This window comes from Sus scrofa, chromosome 12, assembly GCF_054392235.1.
Source record: "Sus scrofa isolate SSC_HxYL_T2T_F1_AM1 chromosome 12, Sscrofa_HxYL_maternal_Yorkshire_Landrace_v2.0, whole genome shotgun sequence".
In the NCBI taxonomy this organism is placed as follows: domain Eukaryota; kingdom Metazoa; phylum Chordata; class Mammalia; order Artiodactyla; family Suidae; genus Sus; species Sus scrofa.
In genome coordinates, this window is record NC_139394.1 from 5,673,628 (window position 1) to 5,693,311 (window position 19,684).

General features: G+C 53.7%; 2 protein-coding genes across 4 annotated transcripts; both read left to right on the forward strand.

The window, feature by feature from the left end:
- Positions 1 to 770: 770 nt before the first annotated feature.
- H3-3B (H3.3 histone B) lies at positions 771 to 4,202 on the forward strand. Its single transcript, XM_003131194.5, has 4 exons — positions 771 to 895; positions 1,366 to 1,503; positions 1,624 to 1,777; positions 1,865 to 4,202. The coding sequence occupies exons 2-4, from the start codon at positions 1,376 to 1,378 to the stop codon at positions 1,991 to 1,993; spliced, it is 411 nt and encodes a 136-aa protein (XP_003131242.1). The 5' UTR covers positions 771 to 895; positions 1,366 to 1,375; the 3' UTR covers positions 1,994 to 4,202.
- A 3,406-nt stretch (positions 4,203 to 7,608) lies between these two features.
- GALK1 (galactokinase 1) lies at positions 7,609 to 19,608 on the forward strand. Of its 3 annotated transcripts, XM_084983757.1 has the most exons (9): positions 7,609 to 8,103; positions 8,330 to 8,495; positions 11,396 to 11,585; positions 12,221 to 12,340; positions 12,540 to 12,675; positions 12,802 to 12,983; positions 18,963 to 19,113; positions 19,220 to 19,382; positions 19,473 to 19,608. In XM_084983757.1, exons 2-9 carry the CDS (start codon positions 8,481 to 8,483, stop codon positions 19,542 to 19,544), a joined length of 1,029 nt encoding a protein of 342 aa, XP_084839883.1. In that variant the 5' UTR covers positions 7,609 to 8,103; positions 8,330 to 8,480; the 3' UTR covers positions 19,545 to 19,608. The 3 variants fall into 3 exon arrangements, with proteins under 3 accessions (XP_084839883.1, XP_084839884.1, XP_003131241.1); XM_084983758.1 differs by lacking the exons at positions 7,609 to 8,103; positions 8,330 to 8,495 and adding an exon at positions 10,472 to 10,684 and having other exon boundaries at positions 12,493 to 12,675; XM_003131193.3 differs by lacking the exons at positions 7,609 to 8,103; positions 8,330 to 8,495 and adding an exon at positions 10,472 to 10,684.
- Positions 19,609 to 19,684: the final 76 nt, after the last annotated feature.

Here is a 19,684-nt window from a genome sequence, read left to right on the forward strand (position 1 = left end):
CGCCGGATCGTTAACCCACTGAGCAAGGACAGGGACCGAACCCGCAACCTCATGGTTCCTAGTCGGATTCGTTAACCACTGCGCCACGACGGGAACTCCTGGCATTTGTTTCTTTGTATCTATTATTTACTCATCCCCACCCCATCGAACGAAAGAACTGCTTTTTAGTTAAAATGTATATACCTGATACATAAAATACTTGTAAGATAACATAATTTACTGATTTCTAATTCTTATTTAAACTACGTACCTAACTATCACAATGTTAGTGAAAAGTAAATAATCACAGGGAACACATTTTAGTTTACATTGGAAGGTAGTTTACAAATTTTTCGTTAAAGTAACGTCTCCTCCTGCATTGTATTAGCTTGATGCAAATAAGCTATCCCATCCCGACTCTTAAGTCCTGATAGAGACCAGTACAATTCATTTGCATTGACTTTCTATTGTAGAGCTTTGGAACCAAGGGAAGGATCCAAACATAGCTCCATTTTATCCAATCAGAAGAGCCGCTTAGTGCCAACCTCTGATTCGTCCATTCCTCTTTGCATTCACCCAATCGTTAGGCCACTTTAACAGCCAATCAGTGGCCTAGACATCCGCCAATCAGGAAACGGGGCCGAAGCACGGCCTTTGTGTCGGGGGATGTCAGCGCGTCGGCGAAAGTGTCAGCCAATAGGAAAAGTCGTTGGTGTATGCAAATTAGGGTCCTATGACGCAGAGACGCAGCGTGAAGCGTGGGTATAAAAGCGGAGGCTTAGGGGGGGCCTGGAGCGCAGAGCGGTTTGGTCGTTCGTTGGAGTTGCTTCTTGCTTTGGTTCGGCGACTGCGGCTCTTCATTGGGCGGCGGGAGCGGCACGGCGGTGGGGGAAGCGGCCTCAGACTTCGCTGTTGGGTAAGTCTCGGCTTTGCCTGCGGCTTGAGGCCCTGCCGGCCGTTGATGCCGCGGGCCACGACCGTTGGGAGCTGAGTGCCGGCTGGTGCGGGCTGCTCTGACTGCTGCTGGCGACTCTGGGGTCGGGTGGTTTTCCCTTGGGGCTTCGCTCCGGAACCGCGTCTCCGCCTCTTTCCCGCTGGTGATTCAGAGGTCCCGACTCCGGGTTCCCGGCAGCTGGGCCTCCGCCCGTCGAGGAGGGGAAGTGACTCCTCCCCGCGCCCCCCCTCCCAGGGGAGGCTGCTGCTACTCGCCGCCTGAGTCATTAGGGGAGGGGGGGTGGAGGCGGCGGCCCTCGGCCATCTGCCGCCCGCCGTGGGGCGCAGGGAGGCGGGAGGGCAGGCGCGCCGGGCGTCCCGCCCTCTGCACGCTCGCCGTCTCACCCCGGGAGGCGAGCGTCGCGGCCCCCGAGTCACGGGTGTCTCCTGCAGGTAAAAGAAAATGGCCCGAACCAAGCAGACTGCTCGTAAGTCCACGGGTGGGAAAGCGCCCCGCAAACAGCTGGCCACTAAAGCTGCCAGGAAAAGCGCTCCCTCTACCGGCGGGGTGAAAAAACCTCATCGCTACAGGTAGGCAGCGCGGCAGGGAGACAATGACTCGGCGGGCGCGCCGCGAGTTGGACCCTCTGGCTGCTTGCTCGGTCCTGTCACTTAACTGGTGTCCCTTTACGCCCTTCCTGCTCGCTCCAGGCCCGGGACCGTCGCGCTTCGAGAAATCCGTCGTTACCAAAAGTCCACGGAGCTTCTGATCCGGAAGCTGCCCTTCCAGAGGTTGGTGAGGGAGATCGCCCAGGATTTCAAAACTGACTTGAGGTTCCAGAGCGCCGCCATTGGTGCGCTTCAGGTGAGACGGCGGTGGCAGGGGCGGAGGGCTGGCTTGTGTGCGGTGGTCCTTGGAGGGAGTTTAATGTGTGGCTCTTGTCCTCAACAGGAGGCTAGTGAAGCGTACCTGGTGGGTTTATTTGAAGATACCAATCTGTGTGCCATCCACGCTAAGAGAGTCACCATCATGCCCAAAGACATCCAGTTGGCTCGCCGGATACGGGGAGAGAGAGCTTAAGTGAAGGCAGTTTTTATGGTGTTTTGTAGTAAATTCTGTAAAATACTTTGGTTTAATTTGTGACTTTTTTTGTAAGAAATTGTTTATAATATGTTGCATTTGTACTTAAGTCATTCCATCTTTCACTCAGGATGAATGCGAAAAGTGACTGTTCACAGACCTCAGTGATGTGAGCACTGTTGCTCAGGAGTGACAAGTTGCTAATATGCAGAAGGGATGGGTGATATTTCTTGCTTCTCATGATGCATGTTTCTGTATGTTAATGACTTGTTGGGTAGCTATTAAGGTACTAGAATTGATAAATGTGTACAGGGTCCTTTTGCAATAAAACTGGTTATGACTTGATCCAAGTGTTTAACAATTGGGGCTGTTAAGTCTGACCATACATCACTGTGATAGAATGTGGGCTTTTTCAAGGGTGAAGATACAAGTCTTAACCACAGTGTAACTTACAGTTTCCTTAAAAAAAAAAGAAAAAGAAAAAAAAGAAGTAAACCTGGCAGCTATAGAATACACTATGTGCATTTATAATAGCTATTTTATATATTGTAGTGTCAACATTTTTAAATTAAATGTTTTACATTCACCTTTGGTGGGGAGTCTTGTCATTAAGATTGTGTGTAATTTAGAGTCCGGTTGGTTTTCTCCTAACTAGACTGCACTTGTTTTCATACCTAGTAAAAATGCTTTGCGCATTATACCTTGCATAAGTCCTCATTCTACCACATGTTAACTACCCTCTAGCTGATAATGCAAACACTAACGGGGGATTTTATTTATAAGGGCTCTAGAATATAATACACGTTATTCACACCAGCATTGTCTGTTACTAATATAGTAGTTAGTACAGCTTTTCTTTGTGTTGTGGTTGGTCTCATAACTAGATTGAGTTTTTCTCTATCAAGAGGGAACAAAACTGAGCTTTTCCATCGAGTTTGTATTATGATAAACCTTTGGGGTAAAGTTGCTGTGGGGAAGGGACACAGCGCCAGCTTATGGAACCTCTGCCAGTTAAAATGGTGTCATCTGGTATAAGGTCCTGGGAAAATCACTTCATAGAGATGGCTTTCCAAGTGGTTTTAAAATTTATCCTTCTATTGAAGTTTTTAGGTCAATTATGTATGTTGACTAAATTTACAAATAAACTTGTTTATCCAACTAAGTGTCAAAAACCTAAATTGTGCAAAATTTTAATACATCTGTTATCTAGGTGCTTTAGTTTATTTCAGGTGTTGCTTGGTAGACAGAACTTTTTATTTTACAGAGGTAATTCTTCAAAGCGTGTAAATAGCCTTGTGCTCTATAAAAATGCCATGACTGCGTATTTGCAGTGTAGGCTTTGCAGTGTATTGTTAATATGCTCCTTCCACTTCCCCATATTGTCAATAAAAATACTTTTATCCAAGGTTTCTTTGAAATTCTAGAACTCAGATTTGGGATCTGCTCCTGAAGCACATTCATAGATGTCTATACAGCAAGTTCTGCAGGTATAGAACTTGGGGTGAAACTAGTGTTCCTGACCAACATTGGCTGCCAGGGGAGCAGAATATATGATGTTAGGGAGACATGGGCACGAGAACCACACCAAGTCATCAGACCAGAAGCACGCTTAATTTAAAGGCAGTAGCTGTAAAGAGACGTGTAAGCCCTGAGAAAATAGTTCTGTGGTTTAAGTTGGGCTGAGTTTCAGATTTAAGTGTTAACTGAGAGAGGCAAGCTGGTATAGGTTTCGGAGTCTTGGTAACTTTTATGAGGTGTCTGAAGTGGGATCTGCTACAGTGTAATGAACTGGTTGCTTCATAGCCACTTCTGATCATGAATGTGTTGTGCTTGGGAGAACAGAGATTCCAGACACTGGAATGTCTTGTGTGTTGCAGCTTCTATAGCATAACAGCCATGGTGAGAAGTCTCTTTGAGTTACCACGCAAGTGCATGACTCTTGAACTTCCTCCCGCAAGTCTGCATCCAGATGTAGTATTTTACGGGGCAGCTTGGAATCTGCTGCTTAAGTAGTGCAGCTTGCGCTTCGACACTTCGAGCGTGCTCTTAATTTTTAACGCAAAAGGGAAAAATATTTTTTGGTTCCAGGGAACCGTGTTATATCTGGATTTAGGTGGTGGAACAGTCTGAGGAGAAGCAAGCAAAATGTGAGGCACCCTGTGCCCTTGATGGATGAGACAAAAATAAAGTTTTTGAAGTTGAGACTTTCTCATCTTGTTAATGGTCTTCATTTGAATGATGATAGGTTTCCTTCACAAAATGCTCTGTGGAGAAATGTCTAGAAAGCCTTGCCTCTGACTCAGCTGGTTATTTGGGAGTGTGCACTCCTCAGCTTAACCCGTAGTGGCCTGTGGGGGCTCCCCCTGCCTGACTCCTTGCAAGTACTGCTACTTTCCCAGTGTTGGGCCTGGGGTCTGGGCCCTAGTTGGGAAGTTTTTTGCTTTTTAGAGCAGCACGTGCAGCATGTGGAAGTTCCCAGGCTAGGGAGTGAATCGGAGCTGTGGCTGCCAGCCTACAGCACAGCCGCAGCAATGCAGGATCCGAGCCTCGGCCGTGACCTACACCATGGCTCATGGCAATGTTGGGTGCTCAACTCACTGAGTGAGGCCAGGGATCGAACCTGCCAGCCTATGTTGGGGAGCAACAGCAGATGTCAGGGATCAGTGCCTCAGGCCTGGGGCCAACCTATCCCCCCACTACAGGGAAGGATGTGTGGGAGTTGCCACGGACTTCTGTGGCTCATCTCACTGCAGGTCCACTAGGCACTAGACCTAATGAGCCCCCATCCTGGGGCATGCCCGTCAGTCGGGATGGAAGCCCTCAGCGGTCACCTCTTCGTGGCAGTGAGCCCAACTCCGCTCACCCCACTTCGGGCACTGATAGTAGAGCACGGCTGAGCTGGATGCACCTTGCCTGAGCTCCGCAGCCTGTTGCTCCCCCCACCCCCGTGGTGGTCCCACCTGCCTCTGAACGCATGGCATCCAGCGGAGCCTGGCTTCTGGCCGGCAACTCCAGCACAAACAGCCAACCTTCCACCTCCCTTCCTGAGAGCAAGGCTGGAGAAAAGAAGGAAGAAAAGGAGAGAGCAGCCCCTTGCGTAGGTTGCTAACCCAGATCCTGCAGCATCCTTGGGGAAGCCTGAGGCCCTTGGGCCCGCTGGCTGGCCGTGTGGCTCCCTGATCAGCAGGGCTGGGGAATGGGCCAGGCTGTGGGCCGAGGTGGGTTCAGCTGGGACAGCGTGGAGTTTATTCCTGGGGGCTGTGCTGTGAGGAGGGAAGCTGTTGTCCTCCGTCCTGGGGAGTGGGAGGTGCCTGCTCCCTGTGGTCCTCCCCAGCAGCTCCCCCGAAGGAAGGATCCCACCCAGACAGCACCACTGTTCTCAGCAGAGCCATGGGACTTGGGGGCGATGTGTCCTGGAGTCGGGCACCCGGGAGCCACCCTTAGACTCCCGCCCTGAGCAGAGGACGCTCCACCCCATCCCACCTGCCCCAGTGACTACTGAGGGGTTATAAGGCCACATGTGACCTGGAAAGGGGCGCAGAAGGGTGTGGGCAGGCAGTCAGGGTCTGGGAGCCTCTGGCAGCTTCCACCCTGTTCAGGAAGCTGCAGTTCCACAAGCATACCGCTGGGGCAGAGCAGGCCCAAAGGGAGAAGGCCATCTCCCCGTCACCAGTGCCAGTGACAGGAAGGGCCCTGGGAAAGGGAGGCCAGGGGACTGCAGGCTTAGGGTGTGGGTCCCTGTGCGGAGGGGTGTGTGAGGGACAGCACAGGTCCCCAGGGAGGTGGTGCCTGGGCTCCACTAACCTTTACTCCCTTCTGCCATTGCCTCTGTTGGACACACACGGTCCCAGGACCTTTCCCAGAAGTTCCTCACTGCCTGGCACTGAGTCAAGGGCATCAGCAGAGGGGACAGGATGGGGCCCCGTCCAGGCATCGTGAACCTGAGGTTCCTGCTGCAGCCCCTGGGCCCCTCCCTCTTCAATGCCCCGCCTTTGGCCAGTCTCCATCCTCCTGCCAACCCACAGTGGCCTGGAGGCCTGGGCCAGCCGCAGTGCCTGGGGGCGAGGTGCAGGAAAAGACAGCCCAGCTGCTGCTTGTGAGTCTGGATCTGCTCCCTGCCCGGCTACCAGCAGGGTGGTCGTCAGCCTAGAGGGCAGGAAATTCAGGGACACAGTGGGGATTCTAAATAAAGACCAGGCCTGCAGCTGGCCCATCTTAGCAGGGGGCAGGGTGGATAGCAAGCTCCGCCTGAGTCTTGCCTGCCTCTGGAGTCGGGCCTGGCACACAGCAGACACTCCAGGCTGGTTTGCTGGCCAACCCAATGGCCCTGGCAGCCCCACAGCACAGCTGGCTGGATCTGCTCCTGGCATGGGTGGCAAAGAATCAGTCAGGTTCCCAAGAGCTTTGGTTACTGGCCTGGCTTCCAAATTGGAAATGTTCCAGGTAGGAACTGAGGTTCTACGAGTCCAGGAGAGCAGCTGCCCTGTGCTGCAGCTGCAGCCATCCTGGATCCTTTAACCCCCTGCACTGGGCTGGGCATCGAAACTGGGCCTTCACAGCGACCAGGGCTGCTGCAGTCAGATTCTTTTTTTTTTTTTTTTTCCTTTTTTCTCTTTAGGGCCGCACCTGTGGTATATGGAAGTTAACAGGCTAGGGGGCAAATCGGAGCTGAAGATGCCAGCCTACGCTGAAGCTTGCAGCAACATTGGATCCTTAACCCACTGAGCAAGGCCAGGCCAGGGAATGAACCCATATCCTCATGGACACTAAGTCGGATTCTCTCTCTCTTTTTTTTTTTTTTTTTTTTTTTTTTAGGGCTGCACATGTTACATATGGAGATTCCCAGGCTAGGGGTCAAATCAGAGCTGTAGCTGCTGGCCTACACCACAGCCACAGCAACGCCAGATCCAAGCAGGGTCAACAACCTACACCACAGCTAATGGCAACAATGGATCCTTAACCCACTGAGAGAGGCCAGGGATTGAACCCGTGTCCTCATGGATGCTAGTCAGGTTTGTTTCTGCTGAGCCATGACAGGAACTCAATTGTAGGTATTAACCCAAATGCCACTAGGGAACCAGGAGGTGATTGGATGGAGAGGCCGGAGCTGTGTGAAGCACACAGACCTTCGTCATGTGAACAGAGACTGGGTCTGGCAGAGAGGGACAAGGGCTAAGACCTGGACACAGAGACACCACAGACTCGGGCAGGAGGCTTCTCTGGACCACCTGTCCTCAGTGGTGGGCCAGGTTGCACTGTGGCCGGATCAAACCTGCCTTGGCGACCTCTAGGCTTGCCTACAGCATCGGGCACTCAGCTGGCACGGGTGGTACTCCCACCACTGGATAATTTGTCCCCGTGGTGGATAGGACTGGGAGTTCTATCATGACAGCTGGCTCTGGAAGCTCTGGAACAAGTAAGTTTTGGGCACAGCAGGGCAGAGGACAGACCTCGGGTGGCAGTGTCCCCTTTATGTTGCCACCTTCCCCCCAATCTTGTGACATCTGACCAGGAAATGGGAGGGAGGGTCAAAGGTCGGAGGCAAACTTCCCTCTGAACAAATTTCCCGTAATTCGCTAGATGGGATTCAAACCCTGCGAGTAAACAGCTCTCCCAGGAGAAATTGATGTTTCCGAGTCCAGCGGGAGCCAATGAGCGCCAAGTCGAGGGTCTCCAAGAACTAGCAAGATAATGGGAGTAACAACCAAGGGTGTGGGCTTCCTCTCTGCCTCGAAAGCTCTTCCGGAACATTTATCTCAGTCCGGGGGAGCACGGATCAGATTGAGACGGCCTCCTAATCAGAGCACGAAAGCCCCAGGTTTTTATCTGGCCCATTGCCCGCAGGAGCGTCCAGTAACCTCTGCTGTATTCATGGATGATTGATAATAAGAGCAAACATTTATTCTGCGCTTACTACGCATCAGGGGCTGGGCTGCGCACGCTTCAAAGACGATCCCATTCAGTTTCTTTTGTGACAGCCTCTTGGGAAGGGAACACGAGCCCCACTTTACAGATGAGAAACTGAGGCTCAGACTGAGTCATCTGACTGAAGTCACACCTGAGTCAAGGCAGAGAATTTGGGCTCAGAGCTGTTGGACATCAAGGCTGAGGTGGGTAAAGGATTCTCAGAGCCCAGGAGGCTTCATGCACCACTACCTCGTGGGGAGGCATTTTTTGTGAGTTTAATTCCATTGCAACTGGCCCCAAAGGCCACTCTGTTTTGTCTTGTTTTCTTTTGCCTACGAGGACCCCTCAAAAGGCGCAGACCATCAAAAGAAATTTGGAATTGCTTTTATTGCAAGCTTTTTTATTTTCTTTTTATGGTTGAACCTGCAGGCTAGGGTTTGAATTGGACCTGAAGATGCCAGCCTACGCCACAGCCCTGGCAAGGCAGAATCTGAGCCTCATTTGCAGCCTACACCACAGCTCACAGCAATGCCAGATGCTTAACCCACTGAGCAAGGCCAGGGATTGAACCCTCATCTTCATGGATACTAGTCAGGTTTGTTACTGCTGAGCCGTGACAGGAACTCCATGGGTATATGTTTTCAATTCTCTTGGGTGTGTATTTAGGGATGAAATTGATGGGTCATAGGATAACTCTATCGTTAGCTTAATTGTTGGAACTGCTGGATTGTTTGACATTCCCACCAGCAGTGTATGAAGGTTCTGATTTCACCACATACTCAATAACACTTGTTATTTTCTCTCTATTTATTTATTTGCTTATTTATTTATTGTCCTTTTAGGGCCCCACCCGTGGTGTATGGAGGTTCCCAGGCTAGAAGTCGAATTGGAGCTGTAGCTGCCAGCCTACACCACAGCCACAGCAACACCAGATCCGAGCTGCATCTTCAACCTACACCACAGCTCATGGCAACGCTGGATCCTTAACCCACTGAGCAAGGCCAGGGATCGAACCCGCAACCTCATGGCTCCTAGTTGGACTCGTTAACCACTCAGCCATGATGGGAACGCCTACATGTTCTTGATACAAGTCCCTTAAGTATATTATTCGCAAATAGTTTCTTCCATTCTCCAGTTTGTCTTTTCACTTTCTTGATGGTGTCCTTAGATGGGCAAGTTTTTTTTTTTTTTTTTTTTTTTTTTGTCTTTTTGCCTTTTCTAGGACCGCTCCCGTGGCATATGGAGGTTCCCAGGCCAGGGGTCGAATTGGAGCTGTAGCAGCCGGCCTACGCCAGAGCCACAGCAACGCAGGATCTGAGCCGTGTCTGCGACCTACACCACAGCTCACGGCAACGCCCGATCCTTAACCTACTGATTGAGGCCAGGGATCGAACCTGCAACCTCGTGGTTCCTAATCAGATTTGTTAAGCACTGCGCCATGACGGGAACTCCAAAGTATTTTATCTTGATGAAGTACAGTTCACATTTTTCTTCTGTTGCTTGTGGTTTCGGTGTCACATCTGAAAAACCATTGGCTAAGCCAAGGTCACAAATGTTTGAAAACATGTCCATGGAGTTCCCATCATGGCTCAGGGGTAAGAAACCTGACTAGTATCCATGAGGACACAGGTTCGATCCCTGGCTTCTCTCAGTGGGTTAAGAAACTGGCATTGCTGTGAGCTGTGGTGTAAGGTGAACCTATGTTTACTTCTAGGAGTTTTCAGAGCTGACTTGTGAATGATCTTTGGGCAAACCCCTGAGCTACAGCCCTGGCCACAACCCTTCCAAAGCCCCCACTCTAATTCCAAAGAGTTTGTTTACATGTTAGCCTTTCCCCTCCAAGTTTTCATATGGGATGGCCAGCCATGAACAGGCATCTGGGCAGGAACCGAGGACAGTTTGAAGGTTTAGGATGCAGGCTGGTGAGAGAGGAGGCGGCCAGTGTCAGACTCTGGGTATCAGACACTGGGACCAAGATTCCAGGCTGAGGAAGCACTTGCTGGTGCCAACAGCCCAACTTGCCTTGGCAGCTGGGTGGGTCCTTCCAGGAGGGGCTGGGCCCACCCTGTCCATCATCCCGCTCCTTGCTCCTACACTGCTAAGGAGCTGGACAGGGGGTCAAACTTGGCTTTCTTTATCTCTCTTTACTCTGAATGCCAGGCCATCCACCCTCTTAGAGATCCATGATCGGGGGCTGGTGACCTCTCACAGCTGCAGGACTTTAGGACTTTTGGGAGAGAGCTTTGAGAACCCTTGGGGAACCCCAGATGTGCTGGTACTGCTCTGGCTGTGGGTAGCCGGCTGGGTGCAGGGGTGGGGTGTGGCACACCAGCACCAGGGAAGGGCAGCTTAGATCGCCCAGTCCGGCAAATACCACTCAAGGCCACGCACGCCCGACCAGACGCCCAGCGGCCCCTCCCAAAGCCCACCTCCAGTCGGCCCCGCTCGCCCAGCCGGTGGACTTGGCCGGAGCTGCGGGCGGGGCGGGGCCAGCGGGGCCCGGGGCGGGGCCCGGGGGCGGGGCGGCGCCAGCAGCTCTGTGGGCCGACGCCGCGCGGCCCCGCCCCGAGCATCCCGCGCCGACCCGACTGCGCCGGACAGAGCTGCAGGGCGAGAGTCATGGCCGCTTCGGAACAGCCCCGGGCCGAGGAGCTGCTGGCCAGGGCCCGGAGAGCCTTCCTGGAGGAGTTCGGGGCCGAGCCCGAGCTGGCCGTGTCGGCGCCGGGCCGCGTCAACCTCATTGGGGAGCACACGGACTACAACCAGGGCCTGGTGCTGCCCATGGTGAGGGGCTGGGCGGGAGGCGCCATCTCCCCGCGTGCACTGGTGGGCGCGCTGCACCCAACTTTTACCCCCACCGAGCTGGGGGACGAGCAAGTGGGAGAGACCCTAAGACGCGGCATTTCCCACATTGGAAGGGAGGGAGTTGGGAATCCCCGAGGAAGTAGGCTCCCTGGGAGCCACCGCGGCTTGTGGGGGAATGCGGAAGGGGGCCCTAGCGTAGACCGGGGCGAAGTAGTCCTGAGCCTCCTGGTTCCGCCGGTTCAATTTGCAGAGGAGGGAATTGAGCCTCAGAGAGGGCCAACGAGCTGCTCAAGGTCACACAGCTGGATCTTGGTGGACCTGCCTCCGCCGGGGGCTCTTTCCACCAGGCTCTGCAGCTGTGCAAGCTTGGCTAGTGAGCAAGCCCGGTGCCTTGAGGTTGCCTTCTAATGGAAACGCATCAGAGGAGCTCCTGATTCGGTTTCCCTGTTGTGCCCTCTCCCCCTCGTGCCCCGCAGCTGAGAGCCCATGCTCAGGGCAGAGTCCAGGTCTGCACTCCTGCTGTCCCGGCCCTGAAGACCCATGGGGGGCAGGACCCAAGTCCCCAAGGCCAGATCTGTATGCAGGCTCTTCCCAGAGACACTTTGGGTCACCTCCTTGTCTGTCCCAGGCCCCGCATCCCTCAGAACTGTGGTGCTGGGAGTTTGGCACACTTTTGGTTTCTCCTGCCAGGCTCTGGAGCTTGTGACTGTGCTCGTGGGCAGCCCCCGGACGGATGGGCTTGTCTCCCTCCTTACCACCTCTGAGGATGCCGATGAGCCCCGGCGGCTGCAGTTTCCCCTGCCCACAGACAAGCGGCCGCTGGAGCCTGGGACCCCGCACTGGGCCAACTATGTGAAGGGAGTGATCCAGCACTATCCAGGTAGGGACCTGGTACCAGGAGTGCCACCTCTCAGCCGCAAAGCTCCTTAGCCCACCTAATCCACTGTGGGGTAGGCATCCAGGGCGGGGGTATTCCCATTGTACAGGTGGGGAAACTGATGCCCCAGGTGAGAGCTTCCAGAACTTGCTCTGGGTTGCCCATTCCATGACTGGAGGAGCCGAATTGAAAACCCCAGCCTAGGAGTTCCCATCGTGGCACAGCGGAAACGAATCTGACGGGAACCATGAGGTTGTGGGTTCCATCCCTGGCCTCGCTCAGTGGGTTAAGGATCCGGCACTGCTGTGGCTGTGGCGTAGGCCGGCAGCTGTAGCTCTGATTCGACCCCTGGCCTGGAAACCTCCACATGCCTTGGGTGCAGCCATAAAAAGCAAAAAAAGAAAAAAGAAACCCCAGCCTCTTGGTGTCCAGAACCCTAAACCAGGAGAACCTCAGGGTAGGAGGATGGAGGGCAGCGGACCCCTTGGCCCAGCAGTTTGATGGCCTCTGACAATTGAGGCATATCCCCTGGAAGCAGCTGCCAGGCAGATGCCACCCTTTGTGCCAGAACACATGCCCTTCCTGTGCCCATCTTGCCCGATGGCCCATCTTACCATCCTCCATTCTTTCCCCTGCAGCTGCCCCCCTCCCTGGCTTCAGTGCAGTGGTGGTCAGCTCAGTGCCACTAGGGGGTGGGCTGTCCAGCTCAGCATCCCTGGAAGTGGCCACGTATACCTTCCTGCAGCAGCTCTGCCCAGGTACCTTCTAGACCCCAGCCCCAACCCAGCCCTCCTTCCCTGAGGCCTTGGGATCCGAACTTCCTGCCCCTCCTGTGGCTTTGAGGGTGGGGGTGGGAAAGCTCCCTGGAGTGTCTTGGGAGCTACCGCTGCTCTCACCCGGCCGCCCCTAGGGCCCCCTCCCGGGGCCCCAACTTCCCCACCTCGCCCTGTGCCGCAGACTCGGGGACAATAGCTGCCCGGGCCCAGGTGTGTCAGCGGGCCGAGCACAGCTTCGCAGGGGTGCCCTGTGGCATCATGGACCAGCTCATCGCACTGCTGGGGCAGAAAGGCCACGCGCTGCTCATTGACTGCAGGTCAGGGGCTCTCCTTGTACCCTCCCACCTCGTAATCAGGAGCTCCTGGATGGGGCACGTGCACTGCCTGGCGAGGCAGACACACACTCGGCCTTGTCATCTCCCCCTGCTCTGTCTCTGCCCCAGGTCCCTGGAGACAAGCCTCGTGCCGCTGTCGGACCCCAAGCTGGCAGTACTCATCACCAACTCCAATGTCCGCCATTCACTGGGCTCCAGCGAGTACCCCCTGCGGCGGCGGCAGTGTGAGGAAGTGGCCCGGGCGCTGGGCAAGGAGAGCCTTCGGGAGGTGCAGCGGGAGGAGCTAGAAGGTGAGAGTGGCTCGGTGTGCACTGTCCCAGAGATGGTGGGGTACCCCTCGGGGACTGTGCCAGGGCCTCGGTGTGGCTTTGACTCAGTTGTACACCCCCTCACCTCCAGGGACCTCTGCCAGGCTCTGCCCACTCCCCCTAATACTGCTAACCTAGGACTGCTTGAAGTCTCAGTATTGTTTTTTTCTAATATGAGCATTAAGTATCCACCACGGAAAATACAGAAGAATACAAAGAAGAAAATAAGAAACTAGGAGTTTCTGTTGGGGCTCAGTGGGTTAAGAACCCAACTAGGGTCCGTGAGGATTCGGGTTTGATCCCTAGCCTTGGTCATTGGGTTAAGGATCTGGCGTTGCTGCCAGCTGCAGTGTAGGTCTCAGATGTGGCTTGGATCTAGCGTTGCTGTGGCTGTGGTATAGGCCAGAAGCTGCAGCTCTGCTTTGACCCCTAGCCTGGGAACTTCCATGTGCCGCAGGTGGGGCCAAAAAAAGAAAAAAAAAGAAAGAAAGAAGAAACCATAAGATCACTATCCAGAGATAGCCACTCTTAGCATCTTAGCGTATCTCCTTCCAGTGTTTCCCTACGTCTGTATTCTCAAGTTCAGTATATGTTGCCCCCTGCCCCTTTTTAACTTAACGTTATCTCAGAACCCTTTTCTGTGCCATGAAAGTAGTTGGGATTGATTGATTGATTGATTGATTGGGTTGCACCTGTAGCATATAGACGTTCCCTGGCCGGGGATCCAAACCGCAGCAGTGGCAGCCTGAGCCACCACAGAGACGGTGTCCGATCCTTAACCCGCTACACCACAGCGGGCACTCCCAACATGGCTTAAAAAGCTACGTAGCCTTTCAGTGTACTGGTCCTGTCATTTATTTATTTATTGTCTTTTGTCTCTCTAGGGCCGCACCTGCGGCATATGGAGGTTCCCAGGCTAGGGGTCGAAGCCGAGCTACAGCTGCCAGCCTACACCACAGCCACAGCAACGCCGGATCCGAGCCACATCTGAGACCTACGCTGCAGCTCATGGCAGCGCCGGATCTTTAACCCACTGAGCAAGGCCAGGGATTGAACCCACCTCCTCGTGGATACGAGTTGGGTTCGTTAACCACTGAGCCACGACAGGAACTCCAGTACACTGTAATTTATTTAACTATTTTTTGATAATCACACCTGACACTGATGCATATTTTTATACACTGGTCTTTCTTGGCGTTTTCTCGCTACTTTCTGAGGATTCGATTCTTAGGACTAGGACCACAGAGTTAAAAGATAACATGTATTTTGAACGTTCCTGATATACGTGGCTAGGAAGTTAGTCTATTTAACAGTTTAAAGGTCAGATAAATATTAACTCATGTAATTCTCCCACAACTCTATGGAGGGAGCAGATATTCTTAGGCCCGTTTTTTTTTGCATGTGGAATGTTCAGGGAGTGGCAGTGCTGAGCCTTGAACCCCGGCACATCAGCTCCAAAGCCCATACCCCTAACCGCACGCAGGGCCCTGCTGCTGGCGTTGGCAGTTGTGCCCTCCTGGCCCTGTGGGGATGCCCATTTCAGGGACCATCTTCTTGGTGAACTTCTTGGTCAGCTGTCGCCTTCGGACCCGCCCCGCCTGCTCTGTGCAGGTGACCTTGGCCGAGGTCTTCACCCTCAAGCGCTTTTGCCGCCCTTCCCTCCCACCCCGGGATCCCCCTCGACCTGGGGAACGGGCTCCCCTCTGCCTTCCTTTCTGTCCTCTGCCTGGCTTCTCTCCTGCTTTGAAACAGGCCCAGTTTTCTAACCTAAAACGGAGTCTCCGTCCCAGCCCCGCGCAGCCCCCGCCTTCTCATTCCTCCGCATCCCTCAGTACCCTGTCCCCCAGGCCGCCCTCTGTGACAGCTCCCCGGGGGGTCCCCCCGACCCCCCGCCTCCTCAGTGCCTGGTCTGCTTGCTCCCAGTCCTGCTACTCTGCCCAGACCTGCTCCAGGCTTTGTCCCCAGCACGGGGCACCAGCCACCGCTGCTCCCGGGAGGACTCAGAGGGGACCACGGCCCCCCATTTCCACTAGGGTCCCGGCCCCCCTGCGGACTCCTCTTCTTCCCCGGCTGCCTCCTCCTGACTTCCCCTCGTCTGTTATTGCTTCACTCCTGCTGAAACTTCAGCGTCACCTCCGAGAGCTCCCTGTCCCCTTCCTGCTCTGGCCTCTGACCTCTTCCCCGCCTCTTCCTCCTCCCTCAGGGCCCTCGTGGTTTCTGGCTGTTTAACAGCTGGGCCCCTGGCACCTGTTCCTCCCTGTCCCCCAGCGCCCCCACTTTCACTTTCATCAGCTAGAGCTCAGCTCTGGGCCTTCCCTGGAATCTCTCTGGCACCTGGAATGAAGTTGTGACAGTCTTGACGGCACTCAGCTTGCTCTGCCCCCTTCAGTGTTATCCAGTAGGACAGCCCGCCAGTTTCTTGGGGTGCCCCAGGCAGACCTGGTCTGTACCCCAACTCTGGAGCCCTGGCCCTCGCACACACCATCGTTAGTCCAGCAAGAGCACCAGCAGGACTTTTCCCTCCTGTTCTGTCTTGGACTCTTTTTTTTTTGTCTTTTGTCTTCTTAGGGCCATACCCACGGCATATGGAGGTTCCCAGGCTAGGGATCGAACTGGAGCTGTAGCCACTGCCCTACACCACAGCCACAGCAATGCCAGATCTGAGCCATGACTGTGAGCTATACCACAGCTCAGGGCAATGCCGGATCCTTAACCCACTAAGCGAGGCCAGGGAGCGAACCTGCATCCTCATGGATACCAGTGAGATTCGTTTCCACTGAGCCCCCGTGGGAACGCCCTGTCTTGGACTCTCGAAGGCAGCATTGTGTCCCCCTTGGAAGCTGAGGAAGCATCCAGTGTGGGGCTCAAACTGCTGCTTATGGCGCACCCACTGTGTGCCAGGCACCTTGCTGGGAGCTCTACGTGTGCCCGCTCGGGTCCTCCCTGCGGCCCGGATGCTGCGAGTGTCCCCTTTATCTTGTTGACGTGTCGTTGATTTCCAACGTCGGCTTCGTTTCTGGGGTGCAGCAGTGTTTGTGTTACACGCACATACGTTCCTTTTCTTCTTCTCCGTCTGCTTTATCCCAGGATCGTGACTCTAGTTCTCCCTGCGCCACAGCAGGCCCGTGCGGTTTGCCCCCTCCACGTAGAAGAGCTCACATCTGCTGACTCCCAACTCCCAGCCGCTCCCTCTCCCACCCCCCACCCCCTTGGCACCCACAAGTCCGTCTGTCTGTGAGTCTGTTTCTGTGGTGTAGATAAGTTCATTGTTGTCGTGGTTTAGATTCCATATGCGGCTGCTATCACATGACATTTGCCTTTCTTTCTGACTTCACTTAGTGATCACCTCTGGGTCCATCCGCGTGGCTGCACATGGCGTTATCGCATTCTTTTTGTGGCTGAGTAGTACTGGTATGCAGGTACCACATCGTCTTTATGCCTTCATCTGGGTTTTTTTGGTGTTTTGTCTTTTTAGGGCCGCACCCGAGGCATATGGAGGTTCCCAGGCTAGGGGTCGAATTGGAGCTACAGCTGCCGGCCTACCCCACAGCCACAGCAACGCAGGATCCGAGCCGCGTCTGTGACCTGCACCACAGCTCATGGCAACGCCGGATCCTTAACCCACTGAGCAAGGCCAGGGATCAAACCCGCAACCTCATGGTTCCTAGTTGGGTTCGTTTCCGCGGCACCATGACGGGAACTCCTATCCATTCATCTGCTGATGGACATTTAGGTTGTGTCTGTGTTTTGGCTATTGGGAATAGTGCTGCTATGAATCTTGGGGTGCATGTGTCTTTTTGAATTATAGTTTAGTCCAGATATATGCCCACGAGTGGGATTGTTGGATCACATGGAAACTCGATTTTTAGTTTTGTGAAGAACCTCCATACTATTTTCTGTAGTGGCTGCACCAATTTACGTTCTTTATTTTCATTTATTTTTTATTTTTTATTACTCAAATGAATTGATCACATCTGTAGTTGTATAATGATCATAACAGTCCGATTTCACAGGATTCCCATCCCACAGCCCAGGCACATCCCCCCACCCCCCAAACTCTCTCCTCTGGAGACCATAAGTTTTTCAGTGTCTGTGAGTCAGCATCTGTTCTGCAAAGAAGTTCCGTCTGTCCTTTTTTCAGATTCCACCTGTCAGTGAAAGCATTGGATGTTGGTGTCTCATTGTATGGCTGACTTCACTTAGCATGATGGTTTCTAGGTCCATCCATGTTGCAAAAATTGCTGGTATTTCGTTCTTTTTAATGGCTGAGTAATATTCCACTGTGTATATGTACCACCTCTTCTGGATCCACTCCTCTGTCGATGGACATTTAGGTTGTTTCCATGTCTTGGCTCTTGCAGATAGTGCTGCTGTGAACATTGGAGTCCATGTGTCTTTGCGAGTCGTGGTTTTCTCTGGGTAGATGCCCACGAGTGGGATTGCTGGATCAAATGGTGGTTCTATGTTTAGTTTTCTGAGGAATCTCCAGACTGCTTTCCACAGTGGTTGCACCCATTGACAATCCCACCAAGAGTGTGCTAGGGTTCCTTTTTCTCCACACCCTCTCCAGCACTTATTGTCTGTAGACTTTTGGATGATGGCCATTCTGGCTGGTGTAAGGTGGTACCTCAGAGTGGTTTTGATTTGCATCTCTCTAATAATGAGTGACGCTGAACATCTTTTCATGTGTTTCTTGGCCATCTGTATGTCTTCTTTGGAGAACTGTCTGTTTAGATCTTCTGCCCATTTTTTGATAGGCTTGTTTGTTTTTGTGGTATGGAGCTGCAGAAGGTGTTTCTAAATTTTGGAGATTAATCCCTTGTCAGCTGATTCATTTGCAAAGATTTTCTCCCATTCTGTGGGTTGCCTTTTTGTGTTTAGGGTTTCCTTTGCTGTACAGAAACTTTGAGGTTTGAGTAGGTCCCATTTGTTTATTTTTCTTTTTATTGTCAATACTCTGATAGGTGGATCTGAGAAGATGTTGCTGTCGTTTATGTCAGAGAGTGTTTGGCCTATGTTTTCCTCTAAGGGTTTTATAGTGTCTGGTCTTTTATCTAGGTCTTTAATCCATTTGGAGTTTATTTTTGTGTATGGTGTTAGGGAGTGTTCTACTTTCATTCTTTTCCATGTGGCTGTCCAGTTTTCCCAGCACCACTTATTGAACAGGCTGTCCTTTCTCCATTGTATATCTTTGCCTCCTTTGTCATAGATGAGTTGTCTGTAGGTGCGTGGGTTATTTTCATTTATTTTTTAGGGCCACACCTTTGGCACATGGCAGTTTGCAGTGTAGCAGTCAAATCAGAGCTGCAGCTGCTAGCCTTCACCACAGCCACAGCCACGCCGGATCCAAGCTGTGTCTGCAACCTACACCACAGCTTGCGGCAATGTTGTATCCTTAACCTGCTGAGCAAGGCCAGGGATTGAACCTGTGTCCTCATGGATACTAGTTGGGTTCATCTCTGCTGCACCATAATGGGAACTCCTAGATCTTTTTTTCTTAGTAGACTTTTTTTTTTTTTTTTTGTCTTTTTTTTTTACCATTTCTTTGGCCGCTCCCAGGCATATGGAGGTTCCCAGGCTAGGGGTCGAATCGGAGCTGTAGCCACCGGCCTACGCCACAGCCACAGCAACGTGGGATCCGAGCTGCATCTGCCAAGTACACCATAGCTCATGGCAACACCGGATCCTTAACCCACTGAGCAAGGCCAGGGTTTGAACCTGCATCCCTGTGGATGCTAGTCGAGTTTGTAACCTGCTGAGCCACAGTGGGCACTCCGATGTATCCCCTTTAAATAGGAAGGAAGCTCTGAAACCCTCAGCTGTGTCAGAACTAGGTCTTGCCCCACCCACCCCAGCAACCGCCCCAGGCCCAGCGCCCTGGAGCCGTCATATGCCTCCCCGATGTCCACAGGGGCCCAGAGGCCATGGGTGGCGGGCCTCCTGACCCCTTTCCCTCCCCAGCTGGCAGGGAGCTGGTGAGTGGGGAGGCCTTCCGGCGGGCGCGACACGTCGTGGGTGAGATCCAGCGCACAGCCCAGGCGGCGGCCGCCCTGAGCCGTGGCGACTACAGAGCCTTTGGCCGCCTCATGGTGGAGAGTCACCACTCGCTCAGGTGAGACCCCTTGGGTGTCCAGCCCCTCCCGGGCACAGGCTCCTCCCAGTGCTGGGTGGGGCCGGTTCAAGCCCCCCCCCCCCGCCCCCCCCACTCCGCTTTGCAGGGACGACTACGAGGTGAGCTGTCCTGAGCTGGATCAGCTGGTGGAGGCCGCCCTCTCTGCGCCCGGGGTTTATGGCAGCCGCATGACAGGTGGTGGCTTTGGTGGCTGCACGGTGACCTTGCTGGAGGCCTCTGCCGCTTCCCTCGTGATGCAGCACATCCAGGTGGACAGGTGACGGGACTGGGGGGGGAGCGGGAGAGATGGGTTCCCAGGGCCCTGCTGTGCTCACCCTGCCCCCCCGCCCCTCCCGCAGGAGCAGTACAGCGGTGCCGCCACCTTCTTCCTCTCCCAGGCAGCCGACGGTGCCAAGGTGCTGCACTTCTGAGGCCCTCCCCGGGCCGGCCTGCCCTCCAATCTGGGTGCTCAATAAACTGTACCTCTGACTGTGAGACCTGCCTGCCTCCAGAGGTGGACGTGTGCTTGGGCATCAGAGAGAGGTGGGTGTGAGACCTGCTTCCCAGGCCC

Excerpts from the sequence above, each read along its gene's own strand:
- H3-3B (XM_003131194.5), top strand. The coding sequence starts at position 1,376 with ATGGCCCGAACCAAGCAGACTGCTCGTAAGTCCACGGGTGGGAAAGCG. Across the intron at positions 1,504-1,623 it reads AAAAAACCTCATCGCTACAG|GCCCGGGACCGTCGCGCTTC; the intron begins GTAGGCAGCGCG and ends TGCTCGCTCCAG. Across the intron at positions 1,778-1,864 it reads CCGCCATTGGTGCGCTTCAG|GAGGCTAGTGAAGCGTACCT; the intron begins GTGAGACGGCGG and ends TGTCCTCAACAG.
- GALK1 (XM_003131193.3), top strand. The coding sequence starts at position 10,520 with ATGGCCGCTTCGGAACAGCCCCGGGCCGAGGAGCTGCTGGCCAGGGCC. Across the intron at positions 12,341-12,539 it reads CCTGCAGCAGCTCTGCCCAG|ACTCGGGGACAATAGCTGCC; the intron begins GTACCTTCTAGA and ends CCTGTGCCGCAG. Across the intron at positions 12,676-12,801 it reads GCGCTGCTCATTGACTGCAG|GTCCCTGGAGACAAGCCTCG; the intron begins GTCAGGGGCTCT and ends TCTCTGCCCCAG.